Genomic DNA, 26917 nt, shown 5'->3' with positions numbered 1-26917 from the left:
ATCTGGATGGTTGGGAGATGGGAAACTAGAAAAGAAAAGACTGGGTGGGTGCATTCCTCCTAAGAAGTTTGCAGTAAATGCAAAAACATGCAATTCCCTGTGCAATTTTGAGATTACATAACCTTAAAGGCAATTCACAACTAAATCACAAATAAAAATCATGAGCGTGTAAAACCACCGCGTTAAAAGCCCATCAGCAAGCTGTATTACAGAGATACTGGAAGCTTCATTAAGCTTTAATTGTGAGGATTTTACTTCATCCAGAGGGGAAAAAACATCATATTATTTCATTATAATCATGAGCTATAGTTGCAGTATTTATAGACTAAACACACCCACATCAGCCTCCCACTTAAACTGTACTGGTCCCATCATATCTGTCACACAGTCCATTTATAGCCCAGAGTTTTAACGCACGCCTCCGGGTCAGCGACTGCGTCTACTCACTCCCATGCAGACTTTGCTTTGTCCCGGAGGGATCGCGGCTGCTGGGAGTGTGGGAGGAAAGCCGAGCTTCACGACGAAGGGTGGTGGGTGGATGGGCGGTGGGACGTGGTTATGAAGCTGATTGCTGCGTGACGTTGGCGAATTGCAGCAATCTCCAAACTGTACGTGAAGGAGAGACCGGCCAGGACGCACTGGATACAGCAGATCTGGGGAGGGAAGTGGAGGAAGGGGGTGGGGGGATCCGACAGAGGTACAGAGAGAGAGAGGGAAGAGGGAGAGAGAGAAAAATTAAAAACAGGAGGTTGGATGGATGTGAGGGGACAGACAGCAGGACACCGGCTCTAGAAACATCAAGGGTCCCATCAAGAGGTCTGGTGTCTGCACCAAATCAGCCTCAGGGATGTAGTCGAAGCGGTTCGGAGCTCTGCCCATCCGAGCTCATCATCATGAAGAAACACTCTGCAAGGGTTGCCCCGCTGTCCGCCTGCAACAGTCCGGTGCTCACCCTCACCAAAGTGGAAGGTAGGGAGTTCCGTTGAGACCGCCTGTACCCCCGCAAACTGGGGGCTGCCGGTGTGCCTCTGACAGAGACCGGAGCTCAGCTCAAATATTTCTGTTCACGAATCGTTTTTTGTGTTTTTTTTTTAAGACAAGGATCAACTTTAGAAAATCTCACTGTGAGTAACACGAAGCGACGGGAATCAGTCAAGCGCTCAACTTCAAATCAATGATGCAATATTTGTGGGTTGTTTTGACATCAAAGCTCAAGATCCATTTTCTTTACATGAGTGATGTCAGATGCTTCACTTGGATGTTAGGCTGTTTTATTTCTCTCGTTATACGACAACGATGACAAATTTGTTCCGTTGCGTTTAAATGATTGCGTTATTGACGCACTGATTTTTGGGAATGAGCGCAACTCGCGAAGGCTGTGCTAAAAATTTACTGGTCCTTGGGGAGGGTCTTAAGTTGTTATTGCAGCAGGGATTCCCCTCGCACTCTCCCCCGTGTACCCATCATCACAGGCTGCAGGAGTCTCTGCTTAAAATGCCAGCGCATAATGCCAGGGCAGCTGGGACATGAACCCAGCAGCAAGCGTGTTATCGGTGCTCCCAGTAAACGCTCCGTGGCAGTGTCCTTCAGTCTTCCTCATAGCTTGATGTTGGGTCTCACTGGGTCTCCCCTGTCTCGTCTGAAAATCCCTCTGATCTGCAGGAGCCCTGGCATTTCCTGCTGACATCATTAAGAGACAACACCTCTCGGAGTTCTTGTGTGTGTCGCGTGTGTGTGTCTGCTGCACCATTCTCAACACCTTCTTGAAAGAGTATAGTGTGATAGTCCCTTTGATGCCTGTACAGTATCCCTCCTATGATGTTCTCCTCTGCCTGATTCTTGTGCAAAGAGCTGATGTTATGCTCCCCCCCTCATCTATTACTCGAGACTACTGAACATCAGTGTTTTTGCAGAAAAGATGTTCACCTTTCAGCTGGATCAAATAGAGAAATAACTGCAATTACTTTGGTGAGTTTCATAGAGCATCATTATGACAAACTCACAACATGAAACTAGAACCTCAGAGCTTTTATAGACAAACTCATTGTGTGACCATGACGGGTTTGGTGGCGGCTGTACTTTTGTGCAGTGCAGTATTGAAGCTCAAGGTGACTGATCATCAGTGAAGCCACTAAAAAAAAGCTATTAGGTTACATAAAACACATAAATTTAAGAGGACAGTCACATAAATACTTGTTAAACTGTTTACCTCTCTGCCTCTGTCACGCAGGACTCGAGTTGTTGCTGACTCAGACTCTGTCTCTGCTCCTGTTGTTTGGGAGTTTGCTATAGTCTGGAGCGTTAATGTGAAACCATCTGAAAATGCTTCATTATTCATAATCGATCACTCAACCAGCAGATGGAAGGTGAGTGGCCAATTTTTATGCAGGTTTTTAAATGGACATGGATGAAATCGACGCCCGAGGTGTTTAGTCTGCATTGCATACACTCAGACAAGGCGCCCCGGGTAACTTCAGAATAATCCGTGCTGCTGGATTACCAAAGATATTAAGCTCATTAGTGTAAATTTCAGGCTCGACGGGTTTTATTTTCAGAATAGCTGGGATGGCGGGGTGTTATTTGACAAGCTTGTGTATACAGACTTGACAAAAACTCTGCTGTGACACGAGGCAGCGGGGAGAGAAAACGTGCATATAGGCGTCTTGTGTTGGGGATGAAACGGTATTGTAAATTTTTGAGGGGAGTCAAAGCGGTAAAGTTTGTGATGTGAGCGCTCGGCTGCTCGTTTTTAGCAGCTGCTTTGAAGGAGTGGTGGTGGTGGAGGAGGGGATCACAGGGGGCCACAGCATATCAACATGCAGCTTTTCAGAGTCTCTCATGCTTATGTAACACAGCACTGAAACCTCTGTTCTCCTCACTAACAACCTGCAGCAAACTGTCAAATACTTTCCCCCCCCAGTCTTGAATTATCAGTGGTCTGTCTTTTCTCTTCTTTTTTGTGTCCAGTGAACAGGCACACTTCCACGCAGTGTGAAGCAACAAGTACAGTATCTGATTTGAACATGAAATTAAATTTTTTCTTACATTTATTGCTTGAATTGATACATTTACTTGATAGTAACCAATCTGTTCTTCATCACAAACCATTCCATAGTCATCCTATGATCTCCTCTTTGTTGGTTGACTCATGGTTCTGGTTCTACAGTTCAATGTTGTCTCTTACAGCTTTAATTCATTCCTTTGGAGTATTTACCGCTTCCTCTGTTTTCTTCTCATAGACAATAATTATTATTGATTTCTCTTTTAAACGTATTTCTATCCATGGCGTCTTTAGGGAATGTCTGTGTGGTCCCTTTGTCATCAGAAGCAGGGGTAAGAAGTTCATAAACGTCCCTTTAATCTCAGCAATTTAATTATATCCTCTGAAACTGAACAGGCATGTTTTCAGAGTGATTCAGCACACATACACCCCCCCGGGAAGCTGGTCACCAGCTGCCGTTATGGGCACACTAAATCTTTCCCAAAAGGCTTCGTGCACTTTGACCATGAGTTTCTGTATGTGTGCCACTCAGACGATAGCAAATTAAAAGCCTTTGTATAGAGAAGTAGACCCTTTAGGTTAACTTGATTAAAGCAGTTGGACGTTTGAGTGCTGGAGAATGTTAGGAGTTCTTATTTTGACCTTCCTGCTCTGCTTTTTTGTGCCTGTGCATCTCTATCTGATCCAGGTATATTCATACGGGCCAACTTTAAAACATAAATGATTTGGATGATTCAAGACAGAGAACATAAAAATCTGAATTGCAATCATTGCTCTACAGAAAACGAACACCGCATGTTTGCTTCAAGGGCAGAATCTTGAATCTTTTACTCATTTGCATGTGTCTTATTTGTATGTAAATGTGCAGCAGCACCCTCAGTATGGAGATCAGGCTACATGTGCCAGACAGAGGTCAACATATTGCATGTACATATTGTGAATGTATTAGATACATCAGTTAAAAGCTTACTGGGAGTATTAGTGGGATTCGTCTTAGAGTTTCTTCCTCAGCTTCATTAAATACTTCCAATTCATTCTTTGAGCATAATTGGAGTTGAAATTGTTGGTTGTCAGAGGAGCAAAAGTAAATCTTGATCTTCGTGCTAAATGTATTTTAAAAGCCAGTGAAATGGGTCTTGATAAGTGTGCATTGAATACACAGTGACAGGGCTTTTGTTTTATTAAGAGGCTGAGCTTTTGCTTAGGTTTATCAAGTACAGCATGAGTGTGTGCAGAGAGGGCTGTGAGCTGAAGCCGAACGTTATTGGAGGTTTGCTGCACGACTTCTTTTCTGTATATTATATTTGTAATTTATATAGTAAAAGCAGTGCGTTTAAGCAAAGCCCGCTACAAATATGTGTAAAGACGAAGCTCCTCAGCGGTAATCCTAAATCGAGTGAGCTGATCCAAAAGCTTTTCGGTAAGAAGGAAGACTGCCTGTCTTCTCCAAATACACAATGCACCCAGCAGACTAGATGCTACAGCTGTGGTTGGGTTAACAGGCTGTTTATGACAAAAAATTTAACAAAAAAAATGTAAAAGATTATATTTATTTGAGCCATTTCGACAGAAATTTGAATACTCGAGTGTGCAAACGTGCGTTTCATCTCTGAAAGTGAGTAAGCAGTTAGTTTGTTGAACATACTTTTTGATGCCATTAAAAACGCAATTGCCAAACTGCGAGTGTCTCACAGCAGTGACACAATAAAAGGGTTAAGATGTGTTAAAAAAGCTGCAGTCGTGACTCAGGTTTGTGAAATTTGATAGAGTCCCTGTGTCATCAGTTGCCTTGGGGTGCAATAGAGGGAGTAAAACCACAGTTTGGGCAGACACTCAGCATACACCTGCCGTGGTTGCTTTTCCATTACCTTAACAGGAATGCTGTGGCCAATCTTTTAAATATTGATTTGTCGCGGAAAGTGCTGGGACTCTTGCCAGTCTGTTAAACTGCGGGTACATCATAGTGCATTCACTGGTATAAGGCACTGCAAGCGAGGGAGGGCTGCTTCAGAACGGGGGGTTATCCTGTAGCGTACCCGATGCCAAATATGATTGCTATTACTCTGCTGCAAAACACAGTGCGCAGACCTGCACAATCACTCTCTGCTTGCATGCACGCAGTGTAACCAATAAGGCATGAAGGGGGCTGCAGCATTGACCTGTATCATGAGCATCTGTTGAACCAGCTGGGCAGGTCAAGGCAGACACAAACAACAAGTTTGCTCCTCGGTGAGGAAGTCGCCGTGCTGTCCTTTGAGGTTGAAGGAGAAACCGAGAACGAAGGAGAGCAGGATCAGTAACAGCTGACCCACCCTTGTCTGCCCTTCTGGGCCTTTAGTCCCCTCAGCCCATGTGGTCCTACCTATCAGCTGGTTGACGCAGCAGGGTGTGTTTTCCGCCTGTCTCTCTTTTGTGTTATTGAGTGGGACAGGCTTGTCAGATGAGCCTGCTCTGGTGTGTTGAAAGGGCGCTGACTGACAGCTTGGCCTGACCAAGTTGTCACAGTCAAGTATCACAGACTCCCACTGTCTGTCAGTCTCTGAGGCCACAAAGACAGTAACTGCTGTCTGTGTGCTGCTTGTCTTTCTAGCTGTCTCTGCGATTAAACTACCATCCTTCTTTATAAAAGTACAGTTAATGGCTTATTTTTAAAAAAATGATATGTATATATATAAATTGCCTTTTTTTCCCAAGCAAAAAGAAAACAGTATTTCTAAAACACTCTGCCTCTGACTTATGTCAGACCTGACAAACCAAATAAGTCAACATGGATCTGAAGGATTTATTTTTATTGAGGTATTTATTGAGTGATTGATGCTGTGTGACAGCCATAAACCAGTTTAAAGAAGAAGAACTGTGATTTTCAATTTGTTTGCTTATTTTTTATTATTATTTTTCAGAGAATTACACAAAAAATGTGAAAGGTTCAGTTCAACCTACTTAACGACACTTCAGTCATACCTTACCATGCGGGTAACTTTATTTAAAAATTAGAGATTTTCTTCCTTCAGCCTTGTACAATGACGCTAAAAAGTAAAAGTGTCAAAATTAAGATGATCTGACTCCTTAAGGTTTTTACACAAAGACTTCATGCTGTAATGTTTGATGATGACAAGGTTGGCTTGAGTAAGTTGAACTACTTAATTTGTATTCATCACCAAGCAAAACCAAAGACAGTAAATAAAAGGAGAAGAGTTTCTCTGAAGTGTGTGTGTGTATGATTGATCTGTTTACCCTCTTGAATCGCTGAGGCAGAGCACTGCAGAGCACTCTTGCTCCCGCGGAGGTGTTGCCAAACAGACAAAACTCTCCTACCTCTGCGTCTCCCCTTGTTGAGGTCCCAGGTAAACACTCCCTACTGTTGCACCCTGCCGCCCTGGCAAACCAGCCTGAGCCTGACGCCACTGTCGCTGCTGCTGCCTGCAAGCAGCTTTGTTTGGCTCAGGGGGAAGCGGGGCAGCAGAGAGTGCGGTCCACGGCTTGGGCGGTGGCCCGTTCAGGGAGCAAAGACAGGGACGTATCGAGACTTTCTCAGCCTGTCACGGCCGGGTTCTGTGAAGTGTGAGAGCGAGCAGTCAGGCAGGGCTTTGCTGGCACGTTTGGGATTTGCAGCTATCAGCAGGAGAGATCTGCACTGCAGAGACTGCAGAGGGAGGGAGGATAGCAGAAGTGGGAAGGCTAGCTGGGAAGCAGGGAAGCACAGACTTATGAGGGAGAGGAGCTGGAAAACTGGCTCGTTAGTGGCAAGATTAATCTCAACATCCACTGGAGTCCTTTGCCTTTACTGGGAGAGGGATGTATGTTCAGTATCCGGCATACGAGGTGCTCAGTGAACTAAAATACTTCAGGCAGATATATGAGCTTACAGCACAATGATTGATTTACTGTGCCATATTTTAACAATTAGATAGATAGATAGATAGATAGATAGATAGATAGATAGATAGATAGATAGATAGATAGATAGATAGATAGATGCTAATAGGCTATTAGTTTACCTGTGCTTATTAAATCCTATGATTCTAGCATGCTTTCATTCTACTGAGCAGTAGGGATGACTGTATCTGAGGAAGCAACAAGAAGAAGCCATACACAGCTGTCAGAGCAGATCACAAGCTGCCCCTAGAAACACTTTCTTCTTGTCTCCAGCAATTTTGCAGATGTCGGTTAGCATCCAATGAAGTACATTTGGACATATAATGGGATGAAATGTAGACATTTTCATCCAGGGTTTAATTTTTCTATCACAGTAATCTAAAACTAAAACTAATTTGCGATCCAGTGCACGCGAAGGCTGAGATTAATTATTAAAATGTCAGAAATGCACTGTTCCTGTGCTATAGACAGCTTAGTGTGACAGACTCACCTTGACGGTTGACATTAGATTATGAATTAAAAAGGTGAAGAGCTTTGAGTTAATCATTTAACACTTTAAGAAGACTCGGTCTGAGTATTTCATCTATGGTCATAATAGCTTCAAATGTCATTAGCGGAGAGGCCCTTCGATTTTGCCGGTCCACTCCATCGACTCAGATCCAGCACACCGATGAGTTCACTCGATATGTTCGTTACTGGCATTCAGGGTTGATAGAGTATCATTGGTCACCGTCAGTCTAAGTGTAAAAGAAGTGTGCTCCGTTTTAAGTCATTAGTCTGGGAAGATATCCTTGCAGCTCTGCATTTAATTACAGGGGCTTTAATTAGTATTTTATTGCATGATACATTTTTATTTAATAAGAGACAGAATATTGTATTTAAGACACAGAACATTGTATTTAAGTATTGTGGTAACTGCCACAGCCTGGAGTACAGGCTGTATAATATCACTAATGTTGTCACTTCACTAAGTGTGCCAGAGCTGATAATGCTTAGCTAGGCCCCAGAGTCTGCCTGGGGGCTGATTGGCTTGGCCCATTATCACATTTGGGAGATTAAACTGCGGTGTAGTCCAGAGATGTGGTCAGAGCCACAGGATGCGGGACGGAGGCCCAGGAAGGACACAAAATGAGCAGCACCAACAAAGAGATGACCTTCAGAAGAAGACAAAGAGGCCTCAGAGCTCAGAATAGAGAAACTTAATTCTCACCCCTGTGCACAAGACTTTGATAAACATCCATGTGTGCCTGTTTCTTTTTTTGGCCACTGCTGATTCATCACTTCATTGCGGTGACAATGACAACGATCTCGAATCATCTTTAGTTTTTTTTGTGCCTCCGTGCTGTCAGATCCGTCAGTTGCTTTCGCAGCAGCAGGGAACATTGTTCAGGTTCCTCTAACAGCGCTGCATCTTAACTCCATCTCTTTTTGACGTTTGCGATAGATAAACAGAACGTGAATCTCTCGTGCAGTCAGTATAGGTAGCCCGGGGAAGCCGGGGCATTAGCATAAGAGGCGATAGTCATCAGGGGAGTTAATCTATGGTATGATGAGACCACCTGGAAAGGTCAGAGTCAGCTCTTCCAGTAGCAGTGAATTGCCTCATTGGGTGTGATGGATGACCCCTTACACAGCTCTTTTGCAAAATATGCAGGTTATATTAGACAAGGTGGTTTTATTTGTTGTTGTTTTTTATTATTACACAGATCACATTCACAGAATGGCAAACAGTGCCGCGTATACAGCAACAACTGATACGGCAAAGCTACAATATTATGAGAGCTGAGTGTCCTGTTGATGCCGTCAGACAATCATTTCCACAGCGTAATCAAATCAAGTTAGATTTATTCTTCCCTCACCGAGGCCCTTTGAAGTGCATTCAGTATTCCAGTCAACAGCATACAGTGCAGTGATGAATTGGCAAAAGGCTCCCCGCAGCACATCATTACCACTGGAAACACCATTAGGGAGATCGCTCATTTTCAACATTTTGGAAGGTAGGAAGCGACCGAAGATGCATGATGCCTATTATGCAGCTGTTATGAAGTAGAGCTGATATGAGGTTGTGCTGTTTATTGTGTTGCACTCTCACTAAACCGATTGCAGAGTTGCGGTCATGTAGTTTTGCTCTAGGTGGTGCGGGTTTAGCTACACGGTCAAAAAGACAGCCTAAAATGATTTTAGGAGTCAGCCAGTGATAAAGGGAGGGAGTATGTTCTGTTTGTTTGTCTGTTTGTTAGCAGTCCAGCATCCACGGCTTCAGCTGACTTAAGTGTGGTGAAGGGTCAAGGTCGCAACAAATGTGAAAATCAGTAAAAACTTTATGTTATTCACAATTTTTTACTGATTGTCTTTGAACATCACAACAATATTATAGGCCTCGGGGGACGTTAGTACATAAGTTGGCTAAGCGTTTGACCTTGACTGTGGTTTTTGGCTTTCAAGGTCAAAGTTGACCTTTTAAAAAAAATTCAAGAAACCATATTGAGTAATATATCATATGAAAGGGCATGGAGAGGGCTGTACGATACACTTTTTAGTTTTTCAATTTGACGCCATATAATGTCACAATCACGCCATAACAGGCTGACGTCAGCATGAATAAAAATATCATCGGGGGGAATTATGCTATCTGAGTGCTCTTGTTATTGTTAGTTTTAGAAAGACATTAATTATCAGTACACATCGAGTGAGAGCTTATCTGTCTAAATTAACCCTCTTAATGCCCAGTGTGTCATATTTGATACATGAGTTTTTGTTCTGTTTTTAAGCAATAAATAAAAAAAAAAAAAGGTCAAAAGTAGCGAATATGATGCAATTAAAACTCATATATGCAAATTAATATTAACCTCCTAAGACCCGAACTCTTCCATGGCATGCATTTTTAAATTCTCTTTGCTATTTGGGCTGTTTGGGACCTGATTAATGTAAAAACAAAGAATTACCAGATTTTTTTTTTTACACCTGATTTTTGTTTCTGAGAGAAATGAGATCCACATATGAGGATATTCGCTTTAAATTTCGATAGAACAGTGGCAGTATAATGTCCTCGTAAGTGGAAATCAGGTCCTTGTAGAGCAAAATTTTGTATTTTGGTCAAGACATCCCAAAATGTGATGTCCACATATGTGGACACCAGGTCCTAGGAGGTTAATACATTTTTATTTTATTTTTTTAAAGGTTCAATAACCCTTCCCATCTTCAACAAATTTGAATTTTATGGCAATTATTTAATTGTTCTGGCTTTAACCTGTTAAGAGCTGCCATAAATGTTGCATTTAACTGTCATATTTTTGTAAAACACTGTGTGTCATATCCATGATCATGCAGCAGTGTCTGAACTTTGTAGAGGACACAAAGTTTGTAAGTTCAGTGATTCGAGAGAACAAAATGATCTTGGTAAGCGAATTGGTTTTGAAGCACAGAGTGGGTGAGAGTGGGGCCGAAAACTGTACACCAACACTTCGCTTCAGTTCTCACATTAGTGAAGAAGTATGGAGGCTATCAGGTTTTGACAAGAGAAATAGAAAAGTTAAGTGTTGCGGTGTGTGTCTTTGCACGCTAGGGCAAACACACATGCCGCTGCAGCTCATGCGGTGGAGAAGAGGTCATCTTGGATTGGATATCACGTCTGCCCTCATATGCCCTCTGTTTCACTGCCGCCTGTCACACTTGATCGCCACATTTCTAACTCGGATTGATTACCTTCAAGTTCAGTTTAAGTTTGAAAGCAGCTATTTTTATCCGGAAAATGATGACAAGACTGGTGTGATCTGGAGTCAGTCTCTCAAGCTACTCGCTCAGATTTGCTGCAAAAGATAATATACTGTATCCACATGATGCTTAGGGAGAAAAAAAAGCCACAACCTGGCAACCTCTGAAGGCTGTGACAAAAAGCACTTTATGTGACATTTTATCAAAATAATTTGATCAAATCAGGTGTAAAAGTAGGCATCAGTGAAGCAGGATGTGCATGGGAGTGGAAATAGTGTGAAAGTGCTACAAGGCGGTGGAAAACAGCATGAAAGAACTGAAAAGAAAGTAAGTGCACGCAGAAACTCAGACGCCAGGCAGGAGAGAAAGAATCAAGTGCCAGCAACGGTTTCATAGTCTGGAAACACCAGGCCCAGATGTTTCCATTTGGCATTGATGATTTCCTGCCCACCAGGCACCTAAAACACATGCAGAGGAAGAGGAAGTTGAGAAAAATTCAGTAATAAGCAAGGACAAATATGTTAAAATGTGTCAACTAATGAATGAGCGTACAGGTCTGCGGTATCGGTGTGTTTGGACATCAGTCTGTCATGTATGTGTCCGTCTTTAGGGGAAGATCGCTCCAGAGAGAATGTGGTGGGCACCACAGACGCGCAGTCGGCCGGTGCTGCAGGAGCAGAGTCCGGCTCCAGCAGACGGCGGCTTCACTGCTGCATCCAAGTGACAGCTGTACAAGTGCGGAAGGCTCTATGGGGAGTCGCCATGGTGATGTGCGTGTGTTCCTCCTGGGCAGGCTCCACCCAGCTGGCCAAGCTGACCTTTAAGCAGTTTGATGCTCCCTTCACCCTCACCTGGTTCGCCACCACGTGGAACTGCCTCTTCTTCCCCCTCTACTACATCGGCCACCTGTGCAAGAGTCCGGAGAGGCAGACAGCCAGGCAGAGGTTAAGGTTAGAAGACACTCTCTCCTTTAGAGCAAGCTCCATTAGAGGTCCAAGCACTAAAGCTGCTGTCACATTACGATCATTCTTTTTATATATATATAAATCGGCTTTTGTGCTCTGACATGTTGTGATCATCCTTTAATCTCAGAATTTTCCACATATCCTCCTTCATTACATCCATGAATCTTCTCCATGATCTTCTTTCATGGCATCTCCATATTCAGCATCCCCTTTTTGTTCAATTTATGGGCTGGTCCATGGCAGCGACACCAGCCTGGGTGCTGTAACTCTGTTATAGCTTTAGCCAAGACTAGTCGTCCTGTGACCAGTCTTACAGATGGTGAATTTTAGATGAATTAACACTTGTTTGACAGCTTTTGATGCACTTAAAGTAGGCGATAGCAGTAGGTTGTCATCAATTCTAGTCACTGTTTCTCTTTTTTCTGTCTTGCCTTTCCTGGTGCACATGGACTGTGAATAAAGTCTGTATACGGGTCTGTGCCCCTAACCGGGCAAGCACAGTGACAGCGGAGGAAACAAACGATATAAAAAAAAACCTTAAGTGACTGTAAAGTGCAGTACAGGCTCTCACACAAATTCTGACTTCAGTCAAAGGGCATTGTTTCTTTTCTAAGGTCAGAGACTTCAGCAGTTACAGTTTTATAAGACAGAACAGAAATCAATTTTTGCAACAGCAACAGCAGACCAGATTACAGCACAGTCATTAAAAATCAAATCAGTAAAGTTTCCTGTCTTTATATAGATAAAACCTACAACCTTTAAAAATATTATCTCAAGTCAGACCTGAGGGGTCATCAGATCATTAACAAACAATTACACAAACAGCAACCAGCTGAGCCGAGCAAAGTTGGGCTTCGAAATTTAAATGTCAGTGAAATTTTTGCCTAGCATCAAAAAATGAAGGAATATCTGATTTTTAAATTGCCCAATATTGGTATCAGTATCTGTATTAAAAATCCCATATAAGTTTTATTCTCTCTTTTTATTTTCTATCCATTTTTTCTAGTTACAGCAAGTATACAACTAATCGGGATTTACCAAAAAATCCATTCAAAAGGTCAGTTTGATTCCCCAACGAAATTAACCACCACGTAACATCTAGCAGTGTACCAGTGAGATGATAGAGATGTACTAATTGAATTTTTTCAAACACTGTGTGACAGTTTCTATCCTCTTTGTATTTGACGGAACAAACGCCACATGTTCAGCCTGTTTCACCAGCTGCTTACAGTTTATCATTTAGGTCCATTTTCAGTCTCGCTGAATAAGCTAATTCTGTTTACCTTCTGTTTTTGCTTGTCAGGTAAACACAGTTATCCTCTCTTCAGATTTTATTTGCAAAACGCCGCCACATATTTACCTGTTTGGAAGAGCAGGCCGTGCCATCTCACATACCCTGCTGACGAGACTGTAATCCTAATTGTGTTACAGTGGCTTTCACAGCTGAAGCAGTCCATTAATCATGGTCTTTAGACAAAAGTCTTATCTCTGCTACCTGCAATGCTACGTTAGTGCAAAGAGACAAAAGAGAGCGGTAGTTTAGAAGCTGTGGTGTGCTGGTGAGCTCGGGGGATTGGCTCTGTATTTCGGATGCTCCTCTGTGATGTAATCCTTCCTTTTTTTCTAAAGGCCTACATGAGGATGTGGGTCTCCCACTCCTCAGTTGGAGCTCATGTGAACTGACTACAAATTACAATACCATCTTCTGTGAACCTGACAGTGCAGAGAAATAGAAACCAAAGGATAGCTTCGTGACAGCCCGCAGCCGAACGAGAGGCAAGGACATGACTTTAGCAGTATATCTGTGAGGAGAGGATTTTAGTGCACTCATCACCCTTGTTGTTGTATAGACTTGATATTTACGGACAGATCGTAGCAGGAGTGGAAGGATTTATCTCTTAACTCACAAAGTGTCATTTTGCACATTCATCTTTTAAATTCAAGCTTGTAGTTTGAGACCCTCTGACTGCTCTTGGGTAATATGAAACCCTGTTAAGTCAGTTTAGATGTAAGTATTAAAGAAGGATGGATTAACTCCGTTTGTGCCAAATTCTAAAGAAACCAAATAAAAGTTCTGTGCAGGCACTAGAAAGTGATACTAAATCATTCTGGAAGTGCAGCGCTTAACTGTTTAATCCACGCGCTGCTAGGTGTATTATTATCTGCTGCTGCAACTCTTTGGCAGCTTTGCAGAGGTTTGACGTATCTTAAAAATCACTGCAGATTACAGTTCACAAGTACACAAGTGCAGGAATAATGCGTGAACACAGTCACCGGTTTGGCTTTAAGGTGGTGTAACCAGTGTCTGTAATTAAAAGCTGATAAATTGGTTGTCGCAGAATTAGTGTCGTGTCCATAGAGGTGGTTTGAGCAGTGTGTTCTTAGTGCAGACTCAGCTCTCTGGAGCTGATTCATAGCAGCGCTGCTCTACAGTATGCAGCAGGACACCCTGGCAAATATGCTACCTGCCACTCCTCACTTATTGCTGCTTCATCACTTTTCACTGAGCCAGATGCGCTCAGGGCAAACGGTATAACTCTGTAGAAATGGTAACAATAGCAGACCGGTGTGGGCGGAGTCATGCAAGTTGGCGGTGAAACAGAAAATTGTTGGCGTCACAGCAGAGCAACGTAAGGTCTTACTCAGCAGACGATGTAGTAACACGACAGAGCAGGACCACTATGCAGTATTCTGATACTGATACATAATGTCATGGTTTGGTTCCTCTGTTGCATTACTGACTCATGCCAATAGCTTTTGGACCGTCAGCTTTTATTCAAGGGTATTTTCATCTAGCGTCTTGAGCGTAGTTACAGCGCCTGAAAAACATGAATAGTGCATGACTAAGCCTCATGCAGAAGCACTTAAAGATTAATCATTTCTTCAACATAGCAGACTGCCAGACTGACTGTTAATCATACATCTCCAGATTTAGTGTTTTTTTCTCAGTATTATCTGTGAAGACTTCCTCACACAATCATGGTATGAAAGTACACCTTGTAGAATTGCTTTTAGCAGCAATAACTTGAACTAAACATTTTCTGTGTGACTTTATCAGTCTCTTACCTTGTTGTGGAGGACTCTTGGCCCACTGTTGCTTCAGTTCATTGAGGTTTGTGGGCATTTATGCTCAGCTCTGTTAAGGCCCCACCACAGCATTTCAATCACTCTGAGGTCTGGACTTGACTGGACCATTGCAGCACCTTGATCCTTTTCTTTTTCTGCTGTTTGCTGTTGTGCTTGGGATCAATGTCCAAGTAAATGACCCAATTTGGGACATGTATTAGTTATCAGACAGATGGTCTCACATTTGACCGTAGAATACTTTGGTATACAGAGGAGTTCATGGTCGACTCAACAACCACAAGGTTTCCAAGTCCTGTGGCTGCAAGACAAGCTCAAAACACCACTCCTCTACCCCCGTACTTGACAGGTGGTTTGAGGTGTTTGTGCTGATATGTGCTTGGTTACTACTAAACATGGTGCTGTGCATTATATCCAAACATCTCCACTTATCTGTGCACTATCATCTGTCCCACCATCCTTTTTTTTAGTGCAGTTGTTCTGTAAAACAGGGAATTAATAAACTGTCCAAAGGACATTGTTACAGAAGTCTGGTGGTTTGTTTAGATGCAGTTTTGCACACCTAAGCTGTGGGGTCATGTTCTTTTTGTAACAAAGAGGCTTTCTCTCCAAACAAACCATAATTGTTCAGTCTTTTTCAGATTGTAGCATAAACCTCAACATTTAACTAACTCAGACCTGCAGATTTTGAGATGTAGCTCCCAGAGTTTTTTTGAGGTTTCTCTGAGCATTGCATGGTCTGACCTTGGGGTGAATTTGCTAGGATGTCCGCTCCTAGGAAGACTAACAGCTGCCTTGAATATTTCCACTTGTGAATAAACTTTCTCACTGTAGAATGAAGGATTTAAATTGATTGCCAGCAATAGTTGCTTCTCCAAGATCGCTGCTGATGTCGTTCCTCTTTGGCATTATGTTAATACAACCTCTTAATTCCTTCGGAAGCAATAAAGGTGTAGTTAGTTTTTCACACACATCTTCTACATTTTAGCTCAACTTTAGTTAAATAAATAATGTCATGGTGTTATATGTCATGCTTTGTAATTCACCTGAGGTTTTATTCACCTAAATCTAAGACCAGATGATTTTTATCATACATAAAACCTTAGAATTGCATGGCTGTTATCTGAGTCATTACAAATTTGCCTGAGTTATTCATCACATGCATAAGTCACAGCAACATTTATTTCTGTCCCCATTTTCCCTTCATGTTTAAGTCCATACGGAAACTCATACCCAGAAGCTGAACTCCCAGAGTGTCCACAAGTAATGCTGAGAACGGAGGAAGATGAAAGAAGACTTTTCTGAGTACATTAAATACATTTCTGCCTGTTGTCACTATGAAATACCAAATAGCTTTTTTCTTCGATTTAGTCATTCAATATGTCCTGTTGTAGCAGCAAAGATTATCCCATTTCTTTGCTATACTGAGACATTTGTCAGATGTAACCAGACAAAACACCTGAGGACCAAACAGGTTGTTTAATTTCTTAATGGGGACAGTTGAATATTTAACTTTAATGCGTTGTGGCAGATCTTAATTTGCAATTAAATATTAAATCATTCTTCTAGTAGGGTAGCATTGGTCCCACGTGTCTATAATGTAGGACAAACATAATTTAGATGTAACTGTTGAAGTGGGAATTACTGCAGTCACTCATTGGCATTAAGTGTGTTTTTCAGATTGTGCTGTTTGTGTTCACTGGTGTTAATTGGTCCCAGAGTGATAATACTTATCAGCTTTAAAATCATACTACATTTTTGGAAGGTTAACACTCTTCATTTTGGTCGTGCACAGGGAGTGCTGCAGGTTTTTTGGTGACGATGGCCTGACGCCGAAGGTGTTTTTCACCAAGGTAGCTCCTTTTGGCCTGCTGTGGATCCTCACCAACTACCTGTACCTGCAGGCCCTCAGGAAGATCAACACAACAGATGTGTCAGCGCTATTCTGTTGTAACAAGGCCTTCGTCTTCCTGCTGTCATGGATCGTGCTCAGAGACCGCTTCATGGGGGTCAGGGTGAGTATATCTGCATGCGTGTGTTTTTTTTCTTCCAAGGGAAAATTATGAATCTTTAGTTAAGATGTCTAACTCGAGCACAGGACACAGAAAGCAAGGATTTTCACACTGTCCCCTCTTGGCTTGTAAGTTTTATTTGCAGTAAACAAGCTAATAACCAAAAGCGTGTCTTTTGAATTAGTTTTGAAGAATAATTTACTATGTTATATAAAGTCGCCATATCCAACAAGATATTTAACCCTTTGTACTTAATGTGGCAAGAGCAGTAATCACAACTCACCCCCCAGACAGCCAATGAATCATTTATAATTACATCATTGTAGGTGGGATGAGCACATCAATATATATATATATCAGTATTATATGTTGTAAAGCAGTTTTGCACTATCATCTGTCCCACCATCCTTTTTTTTTAGTGCAGTGGTTCTGTAAAACAGGGAATTAATAAACTCGAGTTTCTGTTCGATTTTTCATCAGTGGCCAGATTTGGTAATGTTATAACATCTGCTCAGGCTTTCATTGGGTCTTTGTTGTCTATGAGAAGCAGTAGATCCATAACAAATGACAGCAAAAAGGAATAGAGGGACACTGAGTGTAATTTAAATGATTGTAAAGTCTAAATATACAATACCGGTATATTTAAAATCTTTGCTTTTCCGTGGGTGTGCATGGTGAGCTGCGACGAATGGCTTTAGTCGCTCGCTGATGCGGTTGTGAAGAATACTGCAAGCTGCTATCAGCCTTCACTCCCACGTTTAGACGGGCACTGCACTCGTATATTTTTTGGTGAGATGTTTGAGCGTCCCATTTATCTTGAATCTCACTGATTATGACGAAACTTATTTAAGATAAGAGCGTGGCCAGTATTGGCCTCACAGGCTGACTGTCACACGTTGATTTATGTGATTTATGACTAGCTCCACCAAACATTTTTTTTCCTTCCTAGATTGAATCAGTTTGATTATGTTCAGATCCCCAAAGATACAAAAGTATCCTGTTCATCATGAGACACGAGACAAGATTGGGGGGGGGAGGCAAATTTTCATTTTGTGTAGCAGGAATGTTCTTTCTTCTCTCTTCCTTACAGGAATGTAAATGTCAACAGGGTTTATCTTGTAAACCGATGCACAAGTCTGGGTCCTGATCCCAAGTTTGATATGGACAGATTAAAAAATTATCTTTGTTTTTCTGTATTGTTTATTATATTTTGAATATTACAGTATAATCTTATGAAACCTACTCTTTAACATGACTCTACATGAGATGGCAACATACCTCTGATTACTTTATGACTGGACCAAAAAGAAAATAGGTATTTTCACCATCTCCATATTGGCATTTGAAATCATACATTACAAGAAAGGGGTAAATCCCTTGGAAAATCTAAGGACACTTTATGCTCTGTACATTGACTGTAGGCCCACCCTAAAGCAGACCCTGATTTATTCTCCTTTTGGCTTTTATCAGGATCATACTTTCCGAGTCTTACTAAACTTGGAACAGATGATTGACACTATAAACTTATCAGGAAAGTGTTTACTAAGGTTGTGATGTCATAGATGTTTACTTTACAACCAGATTTCTTTTTGAAACCAGAGTTGCTGCCACCTACTGGCAGGTTTAAGGCAATCCTGCAGTTTTACCTTCTTAGAAGCTGCGCTCATCTCTAATACTGTCTTCTCTGGTTAAATGTGCATTTAAGTTTCATACTAAACTCAGTTTTACACTTCATCAGCCATCATGACAAAAAAAAGTCTCTAATCTGCAAAGAAATGCAAATTTGTGATGACTTGCTTTGACTGAATTTCCATTGGAATCTGTGAGCTACACACACAGCACGGTTGAGTAGAGAGCAGGTTATGAGCACCACAGGATGATTACCTACCAGTGATCACAGTGTCATTCAAATGTGCTTCCTGGTCTGTGCATGTGTGTGTTCGCCGGCAAGTTTGTGACTGATAAAGACAGAGAAGCAGGGCAGTAAGGGGTTACTTACCTTTGTGAATAAAGATATCGGTTTATCTCCTCTCACTGTATGCCTCAGATGCTTTCACATCTGCAGCTGTCCTGCACTTCGCACGATGCCCCTCCCCGCCCCCCCTTTTTTCCTCTCACACACTCACAAGCACCCCGTCTCTCCCTTGTGTATGCCCCGACTCGTCACCCCCATTATTCGTGATGAAAAGCCTCGGTAAGAGACAAGTACAGTAATAGTCCCGCTTCACTCTCGCTTACACACCCTCCCCTCTCTTGCTCTCTGTTGCCTGGTAGTAAGGATTGCAGTGTTTGGATGTCTGCAGTAATGCAGGGGAACTTGAACAAGTATTTCATGAAAGTGAAGGAGGAGAAACAGAAAGGGAATAGGGAGAGCGTGATGAGGGGGATGCTACATCAACCTCGTTAAACAGGGAGGTTTTTTTCAGTGGTACTTTGTGGATAAAACCGATGACTAGCTCCGCTCGGTGTTGGCAGAATGATCAAAGAAATCAGGGAGATTTTTTTTTCTTTGTGACCCATGTTTAGATTTATGATTTGTAAAAAGTGCAAGGTCCACGTGCTGCAGTTACGCCACCGTAATGGCATAAGCTACCCACCGGACTCATCGGTCACGCCTGCCCATTGCAGAACAAGTTTGGGTGAAGCCACAGTCCTTCCTCCCTCTGACCCTCCACATTGTGCTGAAACATCTTAAATTGTTGCTGACGCGAGCAAATGGCCATTTCCTAAAATGAAAGGTGTAGCAGTGACTGACAGGCAGCCTGCAGTGCAGAAAGAGACATTTAGCCAGACTTGCCTAAGGTGCTTTGGCCAAGCAAAAACACGCGGCTCATTTATCTTCCCGACACCTCCTTAATGCGGTGCTAATCCACTCAGCTGGGCTGCACCGTAGCCCCATCACTGCTGTACAGTTCTCACATATACACTATGAACATATACCCCAGACAAACCAGATTTTAATGCAATAAAACACAAGAGGTTTGCCTTTTACGCATCACAGTTGACCCAGAGCAGGGTGAAGCTGATGGATTCTTGCCATCTTGAAGCTGTGATAATTGCAGAGGCAGGGAGTGGGTGAGAAAAGCAGGGGCCGCTGGACTGAGTGGTGTGAGGGGGGATTTGGTTTGTAAACACGATGGCTTTGTAACGGAAATCAATGTCACACAATCAAGCCAACACTGTAAAAGCTGCCTGTCCTGTGTTGGAAGCGCTTACAGGGTGAATCTGAGATCAGGTCCTTTCTGCACTGCACGTAGAAAACGTAAATATCAAATGAAAAGCTTGTTTACTATGAAATAACAACCCACCCAGTAATTAGGCTGCTTCAAGCCTGGTTCTGTGAGGCTTGTTATTTCTGCACTGAATAACAAAGCTGAGGCCATGTGGGCCTGCTGTGTCCCTCCGCGGCAGTAAGGGGATAAGGTGCCTTTTTCACCAAACTGTGAGCAGCATGTTGTCCATCCTTCACTCACTGATGCTCTCTCTTTCTCTCTCTCTCTTTCTCTGTATAGATAGTAGCTGCTATCTTGGCCATAGCAGGCATCGTAATGATGACCTATGCCGATGGATTCCACAGCCACTCGGTCATCGGCATTGCTTTGGTCGTGGCCTCTGCTTCGATGTCAGCGCTCTATAAGGTATTTGCTGTGCGATACTGCAAATTTTGGTATCGATGTGATATCAACTAAATCCAGGGCCAGCATTGCAGATATCGATACTTTTAAACTATAAAAGCAGCTTATGATTTATGAGATGAATCATCATCAATTTGCAAATTTATTTTCCAGAATAATTAAGTGATATAACAAAAACACACCTTTAAGCTATTCGTGTATATTGAAGCTGCCTGTCAGTGTGCTATAGACTATACACAAAAAGGACATTTTTCATATCGCATGTTTGAGGTATACTTTTCCACACAATTCAGTGGGCTACATACTGAACTTCGAGGACATTCTTTTATGCTACTATCGATTCGATACAATGCCAACGTTGGTATTGATACTATCGGTATTTAGATCGATCCGCAAAACCTCTAGGATTTGATTGCATTTCGTCAGTGCGTATTGTACCGCTGAGCATAAAGTTCCATTGTGGCGCCACTTTTATTCACGGTGGAATAAAAAATAGGTAAGCATGCTGTATATATGGACACGTCTCTGTAAGTTGCCCTGTCTAGCTCCCTTCTAATTATGTAACCAGGTGGCAGAAGACAGAAGGGGATTATGTAGTGTGAGACTCACCTGCCAGAAGTACGCGATACCTACGCATTTGGTTGCAGGCCTCAGGCTGTGTTACCCTGATCAAGGGGGTTACAGGACAGATATTATATAGCTATGTTTTGACGGGGTCTGGTCTCCTTTGCCCTGCTGTCTGTGCCGCCCTAATGTGATAAACAGACAGCAGTGGCCCTGGGCCAGAGACATGGCAGGTACTTGGCAGGCTTCGCCCTCTGTAATATACCTCAGCTCCTGAAGAGGGCAGATTCGATGTATGCATCACTCTCCTTCCTCTTTATTCTCAGGTGCTCTTTAAGATGGTGCTGGGAAGTGCCAAATTTGGAGAGGCTGCACTCTTTCTGAGCATCGTTGGAAGTACCAATTTTGTTTTCGTCAGCTTTGTGCCAGTCATGCTGTATTTTACACACGTGGAGTACATCGAATCACTCAGAGACATCCCATGGGCCTACCTCTGTGGGGTCGCAGCCCTGCTTTTCGGTATATGGCGACAGAGCAGTAATGTGCACCGGCTGGTTGTGTAATCTACAAATAGCAACATTCTCATTGTGTAGTCCGCTGCTGCTCTAATTCTGCTTTGTTCCTGCAGCTTTCAATGTCCTGGTGAACTTTGGCATCGCGATAACATACCCGACATTAATTTCCCTTGGCATTGTCCTAAGTGTTCCTGTAAACGCCAGTAAGTCTCTTGGCTTTCCTCTAAGAGTGCTAGCTTTTTATATCTGGTCAGCATTTAATATTTGATGGCACTGGATTCTCCCAAAAGTTTCCATCTATATTTGATGAAAGACTCCATTTCATTTTCAAACCAGGCTCCCTCTCGATGTACAATTAACCATTTTTATTTGATAAACACACAGTTACAATTTACATTCATTTACATAAACCCAGTTGTTTTACAATATTTGCAAATTCCCTTCTATTGACACAGTACCTTTTTATTTATTTATTTATTTTACAGTGGTGGACCTCTACACGTGTGAAATTCACTTTAACTCGGTGCGCCTCATTGCTGTGTTCATCATTTGCTTGGGTTTCCTAATGCTGCTGTTACCAGAGGACTGGGACCAGTGCATTATCCAGCTCAGCCAGAAGCTGCGCAAACGTGACGAGCCAGCAGAGGGCAGCGGAGAGGCAGGAGCTGGCACAGGGCTCAACTGGAGAGGGAGAGCCAGGACCTCCATGTCAACATATGCACTTTGAATATATGAAATATCATCACACAAACACATATACATGAGGTGGGAGGGAAATGAGGGGTGTTAACCCACGTGATCTGCCTGGTTCCTTGCCTTTTGGACTGCCCTCTGATCTGCAGCTTTTCAACCGAGGGGGATGATGAAGGAGGCACAGATTGCGTTTCATTCATTTGGCATCATTCCTGCTCACAAGTTAACCAAGTCGGTGCATGGACTTATATCATTTTTAATCCTTAAAATGATCAGGTATAACTGATTGAACCATGCGTTAATTTTGCTGTACCTCTTAATCATTCCTCTGATTCCTCGCCTCTGGGAAGACTCGCCAACTTGCCTGATATATTTCAGTGAGGAGGAATAAAGGGGCAGACATCTCTCAAGGCAGCCCTAACACCTTGTAGACCAGCTGGCTTTAACATGTACACATTTACACACCTCTAAGATCCAAAGAAGAATGCCTACAAAGCTGAATGCCTGAAAACAGAACACGAGGCCCGGTAGCCTTCTGCGGGTGTAAACTTAGTGACAAATACCTGCCTTTTGTGCACTTGTACATAGCTATATTTCACACCTTGGATGTCCCAGAGCTGTGGACCTGTGAAGCTCATCTGGTGTGAAGGGACCTGTCTGGACGTCTGAGGATCAGTCTGAGCTGAAGAAGCTTTCACAATGTGTCTCTCTATTCACTCTTAGAGAAGAGGTCAGTTTCATTTCATCCGCACTGATTGGCTCCCCGTGGTTATGTGCTTTCCTTGGGCTAGACTCTCACTTCTGTCAACACTCACTCATTGTTCGGGCCCCACAGTTTAGTCACGCGATATCTACATTCGCTTTCAATGCATTATATCATTGAGGTGTTTGTCAAACAGTGGGATTGCTTTCAATCCATCCACAAAGCAGTTGCCTAACATTTGCTTTATGTTGCCAGCACACCAGTAGGAAATAGCGTGAACATTTTATTAACCAAGCATTTTAAATAAACACATTCAAATATTGTTAAAAGCTTTGATATCTCAAAATAAGACTGACAGGTTAATGGAACTACCCCTTTAATTACTTTAAACACAGCTATCTCTGAGCCTCTCTTTTAACATTTTAGTATCATATGCACACAGACAAATGTGCAGCAGTTCAATTACATCGTTCCATTTCGCGTGGGAATTACAGACTGTAGAAAACTGTTCCACTGTGGCTTGAGAAGAGGAGTGCTGACACACGGCTCTTCTAGTGATCAAAAAAAAGAAGAAGAAGAAAAAAAGAAACCTTTGTCTGCTTTCGTTTATCACATTTCTGAGGCAAGCATCACAGCCACCATGGTGTGGTTGACCCCCGAGAGAAACTGAGGTGCACGCCTTGTAAAGCAACGGTGGAAACTCTGCCTTGTTGTGAATGTACGAACATCACTCGACCACACACGCTCGCAATGTGCTATCTGTTTTTTACAGTGCCACCACAGACTGCTGCACAGAGACTGTTTAATACTATCCTTCTTATACTCATCTGAATGATTTTCTTTTTCCTTCTTTCTTTATTGAGACAAACTTGACACATATTTGTTTGCATTTGGTTGCCGACTTAACCTTGAGAAGACAGCGAGTGACGTCTTGCAGAACGAGCATGCACGTACTGTACGAGCAGATGCAGCCGAAAAAGTCCACTTCACTGCCTTTTCTTTGTTTCGCAATAGAGTACATTAGCACTGTTTCCCATTGTCATTCTGTATGACAATAAATAATAATAATGTATTCCTCTGGAATTATTGCTAGACATAAATGTAAACCTTTGTAAGGAATGACGATTTTTACACTGAGATGCAACATATGATTATCACATTTGAGGAGGAGATGTTCCGAACATGAATAAATGACGGGTTTATTAGAGCTACTGTTGGGTGTCTTCAAGTGTAATCACATGTACTATATAAAAATATTTCTTTTCAATACATTTCCTTGTCGAGGTTTTTTTTTCTTGCCCCCTCTGCAAAAAATGTACAATTCATCAAGTAAACAACTGAGTGACAAACCAAACAATTTGGCAAGGTTTAGCAAGTGTTGGGTGAGACAGCACAATAAAAATTAAATTTTTTTTTTTTTTAAAAATCAATGAACCTGGAAACCAATTTAGAAGCACACTGCTTTTTATATTGTTGTTGTTGTTGTTGTTATTTATATAAACAACTGTAGCCTTGGTTACAAATCAGTCTGATTTGAGCTTATAAGTCTGAGTTATCCAATAAAGCCAAACTAGAAACAACAATTAGATTAACATGCAGGTATCTGTGGAAACCTAACCCAAACAGGCAAGGAGGAGATGATGCAGACTCCACACAGAAAGGTGCCCGGGACCTTGGATTGTCCAGTGACTACTTCCATTTTTTTTATTCTAGGACAAATGAATTATTTGTTAGCTTTGATATTTTTTTTTTACTGATCTTCTGTGATAATAACGTCAGTTTGCTTGGGTTGAAGACTGGTGGTCAGACAAAAACAAAAAAAAGGAAGATTAATCAGAAATTAGGTCAAACTGGGATGGAAATTTCCATTTTTCTTACATTTTCTTGACCAAACAATCAATTCATTGCCGGATAAAATAAAAATAATAAAATAGTTGTTAACTGTGGTCTCATGTCTGATGCCACAGGTATCCTGACTAAGCAATATCATGCTCTACTCTCACTGTTATCTGGCCATAGAAAAAAGTGGCCTGCCGCTCCTCGGTCACAGCAGAAAAGGGTAGTCTGCTGCCCTCTTGTGGCCGGGAGGGGACCTGCAGGCAGTCTGCTCTCCTGTCACTTGCTGCATCTTGCCACGTAGACCTCTTTTGAGGATGACACACACTGCACAGATGTTTCTCAGGCTGATGATTGAAGTCGGTGCTGACAGTGAAAATGGAGTGAGAACACAATGATCTGTTGCTCTCAGAGCTGGAGGCCAGCCCGGGATGGGTTGTGGTCAGCGTGCTGGGCTCGCTGCTCCTTCCATCGTCTCCCTCTGGTCTGAGCTCATTTCCCCTTCCCACTACGCTCCCCAGACGAGTGCTTATTTTTTGCCTGAGTCCCTGAAGAGCGTTTTGGAAACGCTTGCTAAGCAGTGCGTACAGTAGAGGATTGATATCAGAGTTCAACAGCACCAGCCAGTACGAGAAAGTAACAGCAGAGTTTGGGACGAGGGTGGACTGGCCTGAAATTGCAGTCTCTGTGGCCTGAACAAGGGCCACGCTTATGTAAGGTGTCCAGCAGAGGAAGAAGGCTGCGATGACCATGAAGAGCCGGACCACACCATGGTGGCTGTGATGCTGCTGGGAGTTCTGGAGAGGAACTTGGGAGGCACTTTGAGCCAGGAAGGAGAAAAAGCGCCTGGACGCTGACCTTCTCTGCTCTGTGGTAGCTTCAGGAAGAGCATCGTTGATATAATCTTCTTCCCCTGTACCAACTTGAGACACAAACTGTCCACTTATGTGGTAGATCAGTGTCGATGGGGTGTGGTGGCACCCGCTGTGCTGATTGGAAGAATCCCCAGGAGCATAGTCTGGGAGATTCCTGCAGCGCTGCACGGAGTCCTCGAGAGTGTGGATCCTCCTGGCGTGGCTGCGGGCCACCTTGACAATGTTCACGTAGCAGAAGAGGATGACCACTGCAGGTAAGACGTACGAGAGGGAAGCCATGAAAGCGGTGTAACTAGGACTGCTGGCCCAGTTCACTGCACAGCTGTACATGGGGTCCACATAGCTGACTGAGCTCCAGCCCAGCAGTGGGGGGCAACTGGTGGCCAGCGCCTGCAGCCAGATCCACAGGACCACAGCACAAATTCTCCACAGGGTCCAGCGGGAGGTGTAGCGCAAGCAGTCTATGATGGAGTGGTAGCGGTCGAGGGCAATGGCAGCCAGGGTGAGTACAGAAGCTGTGCAGTACACAGAGGAGGTGTAACCCACATACGAACAGAGGTCCTGTCAGACAGAGAGACACAACCTCATCATACGTGCACACAGTGGAGCAAAGCAAAAACGCCGTTTCCGGCCAAAATGTAAATCATGCTAGACTGGACACGGGTGATGTACCGTGCAATCCACCCATCCACGGTTCATGACGGACAGAGCAACAAACGGCATGACCCCGATGCCCACCAGGAGGTCGCTGATGGCCAGGTTCATGATGAGCACCGACGTCACCGAGTGGAAAGTTTTGGTTGCAGCCACAATAACAATAACAAGAATGTTGCCTACACAGAAATACAACAACACAAGCACAAACACGCCGTGACACACGGGTCAGACTAGTGGGTGGATATTTAAAAAAGTATGTTTTATTTGGGACCCAGACAGAGAGGCAGAAATTAATTAATTCTAATTAGTGGATACTACAAGCACTATGTTAACAGAAGATCCTATAAACACCTAAAATACTGAAATGCAGGTAAATTAACCTTTAACAAATCTTTAAAGCTCTACTGTGTCAATCAATGAATTGTTCTGGTACTGAAAGTGCTTTTTTCACTTTATGGATATGAGAAGATCACAAAATCCTGTATCTTGTATCAAAAAAATTGTAGTAATTAAAATACCTTAATTGGCAATTAAGTATCAGCAGATGAGTCTGTACCTGTCACAGCGCCCAAACACATCAGCACCATGAGGATCTCCAGGACCAGCTGGGTCTGCTTGGACACCCCCAGCTCCGAGCCTTCAGTCCAGTTTGCACTCACAGTAGTTGCTACCTGCAGGAACAACCTAGGCTCCAACCAGGAGCCATCCAGATCGTCCATATCCCAGTCAAATAACTGCTATCCTCACATGATGAGTCGAGTTCAAGCCCGTCTCGACAGAAAAATAC

At 42.9% G+C, this 26917-nt stretch overlaps 2 protein-coding genes across 3 annotated transcripts in view; one reads left to right on the top strand and one right to left on the bottom strand.

The window, feature by feature from the left end:
- Window positions 1-24068, top strand: part of slc35f3b (solute carrier family 35 member F3b) — a 49625-nt gene extending 25557 nt beyond the window's left edge. Inside the window, exons 1-7 of one of the 2 annotated variants that reach the window (XM_063491354.1) lie at window positions 702-969; window positions 11202-11541; window positions 16436-16655; window positions 20165-20290; window positions 21178-21370; window positions 21480-21569; window positions 21852-24067. In XM_063491354.1, coding sequence (XP_063347424.1) covers window positions 894-969; window positions 11202-11541; window positions 16436-16655; window positions 20165-20290; window positions 21178-21370; window positions 21480-21569; window positions 21852-22093 — 1287 coding nt within the window. In that variant the 5' untranslated portion in view covers window positions 702-893 and the 3' untranslated portion in view covers window positions 22094-24067. Of the gene's footprint in view, window positions 1-701; window positions 970-11201; window positions 11542-16435; window positions 16656-20164; window positions 20291-21177; window positions 21371-21479; window positions 21570-21851 lie in introns of those variants that run through there. The other variant, XM_063491353.1, reaches the window with a different exon arrangement.
- A 670-nt stretch (window positions 24069-24738) lies between these two features.
- LOC134640427 (5-hydroxytryptamine receptor 1D) lies at window positions 24739-26849 on the bottom strand. Its single transcript, XM_063492225.1, has 3 exons — window positions 26687-26849; window positions 26146-26306; window positions 24739-26034 (listed from the first exon to the last, which is right to left on the bottom strand). The coding sequence occupies exons 1-3, from the start codon at window positions 26847-26849 to the stop codon at window positions 24739-24741; spliced, it is 1620 nt and encodes a 539-aa protein (XP_063348295.1).
- Between the last annotated feature and the right edge of the window lie 68 nt (window positions 26850-26917).

This window comes from Pelmatolapia mariae, linkage group LG13 (assembly GCF_036321145.2).
Source record: "Pelmatolapia mariae isolate MD_Pm_ZW linkage group LG13, Pm_UMD_F_2, whole genome shotgun sequence".
Taxonomy (NCBI): domain Eukaryota; kingdom Metazoa; phylum Chordata; class Actinopteri; order Cichliformes; family Cichlidae; genus Pelmatolapia; species Pelmatolapia mariae.
The sequence above is the reverse complement of the archived record's forward strand: the minus strand, read 5'-3'. Positions and strand labels throughout refer to the sequence as shown.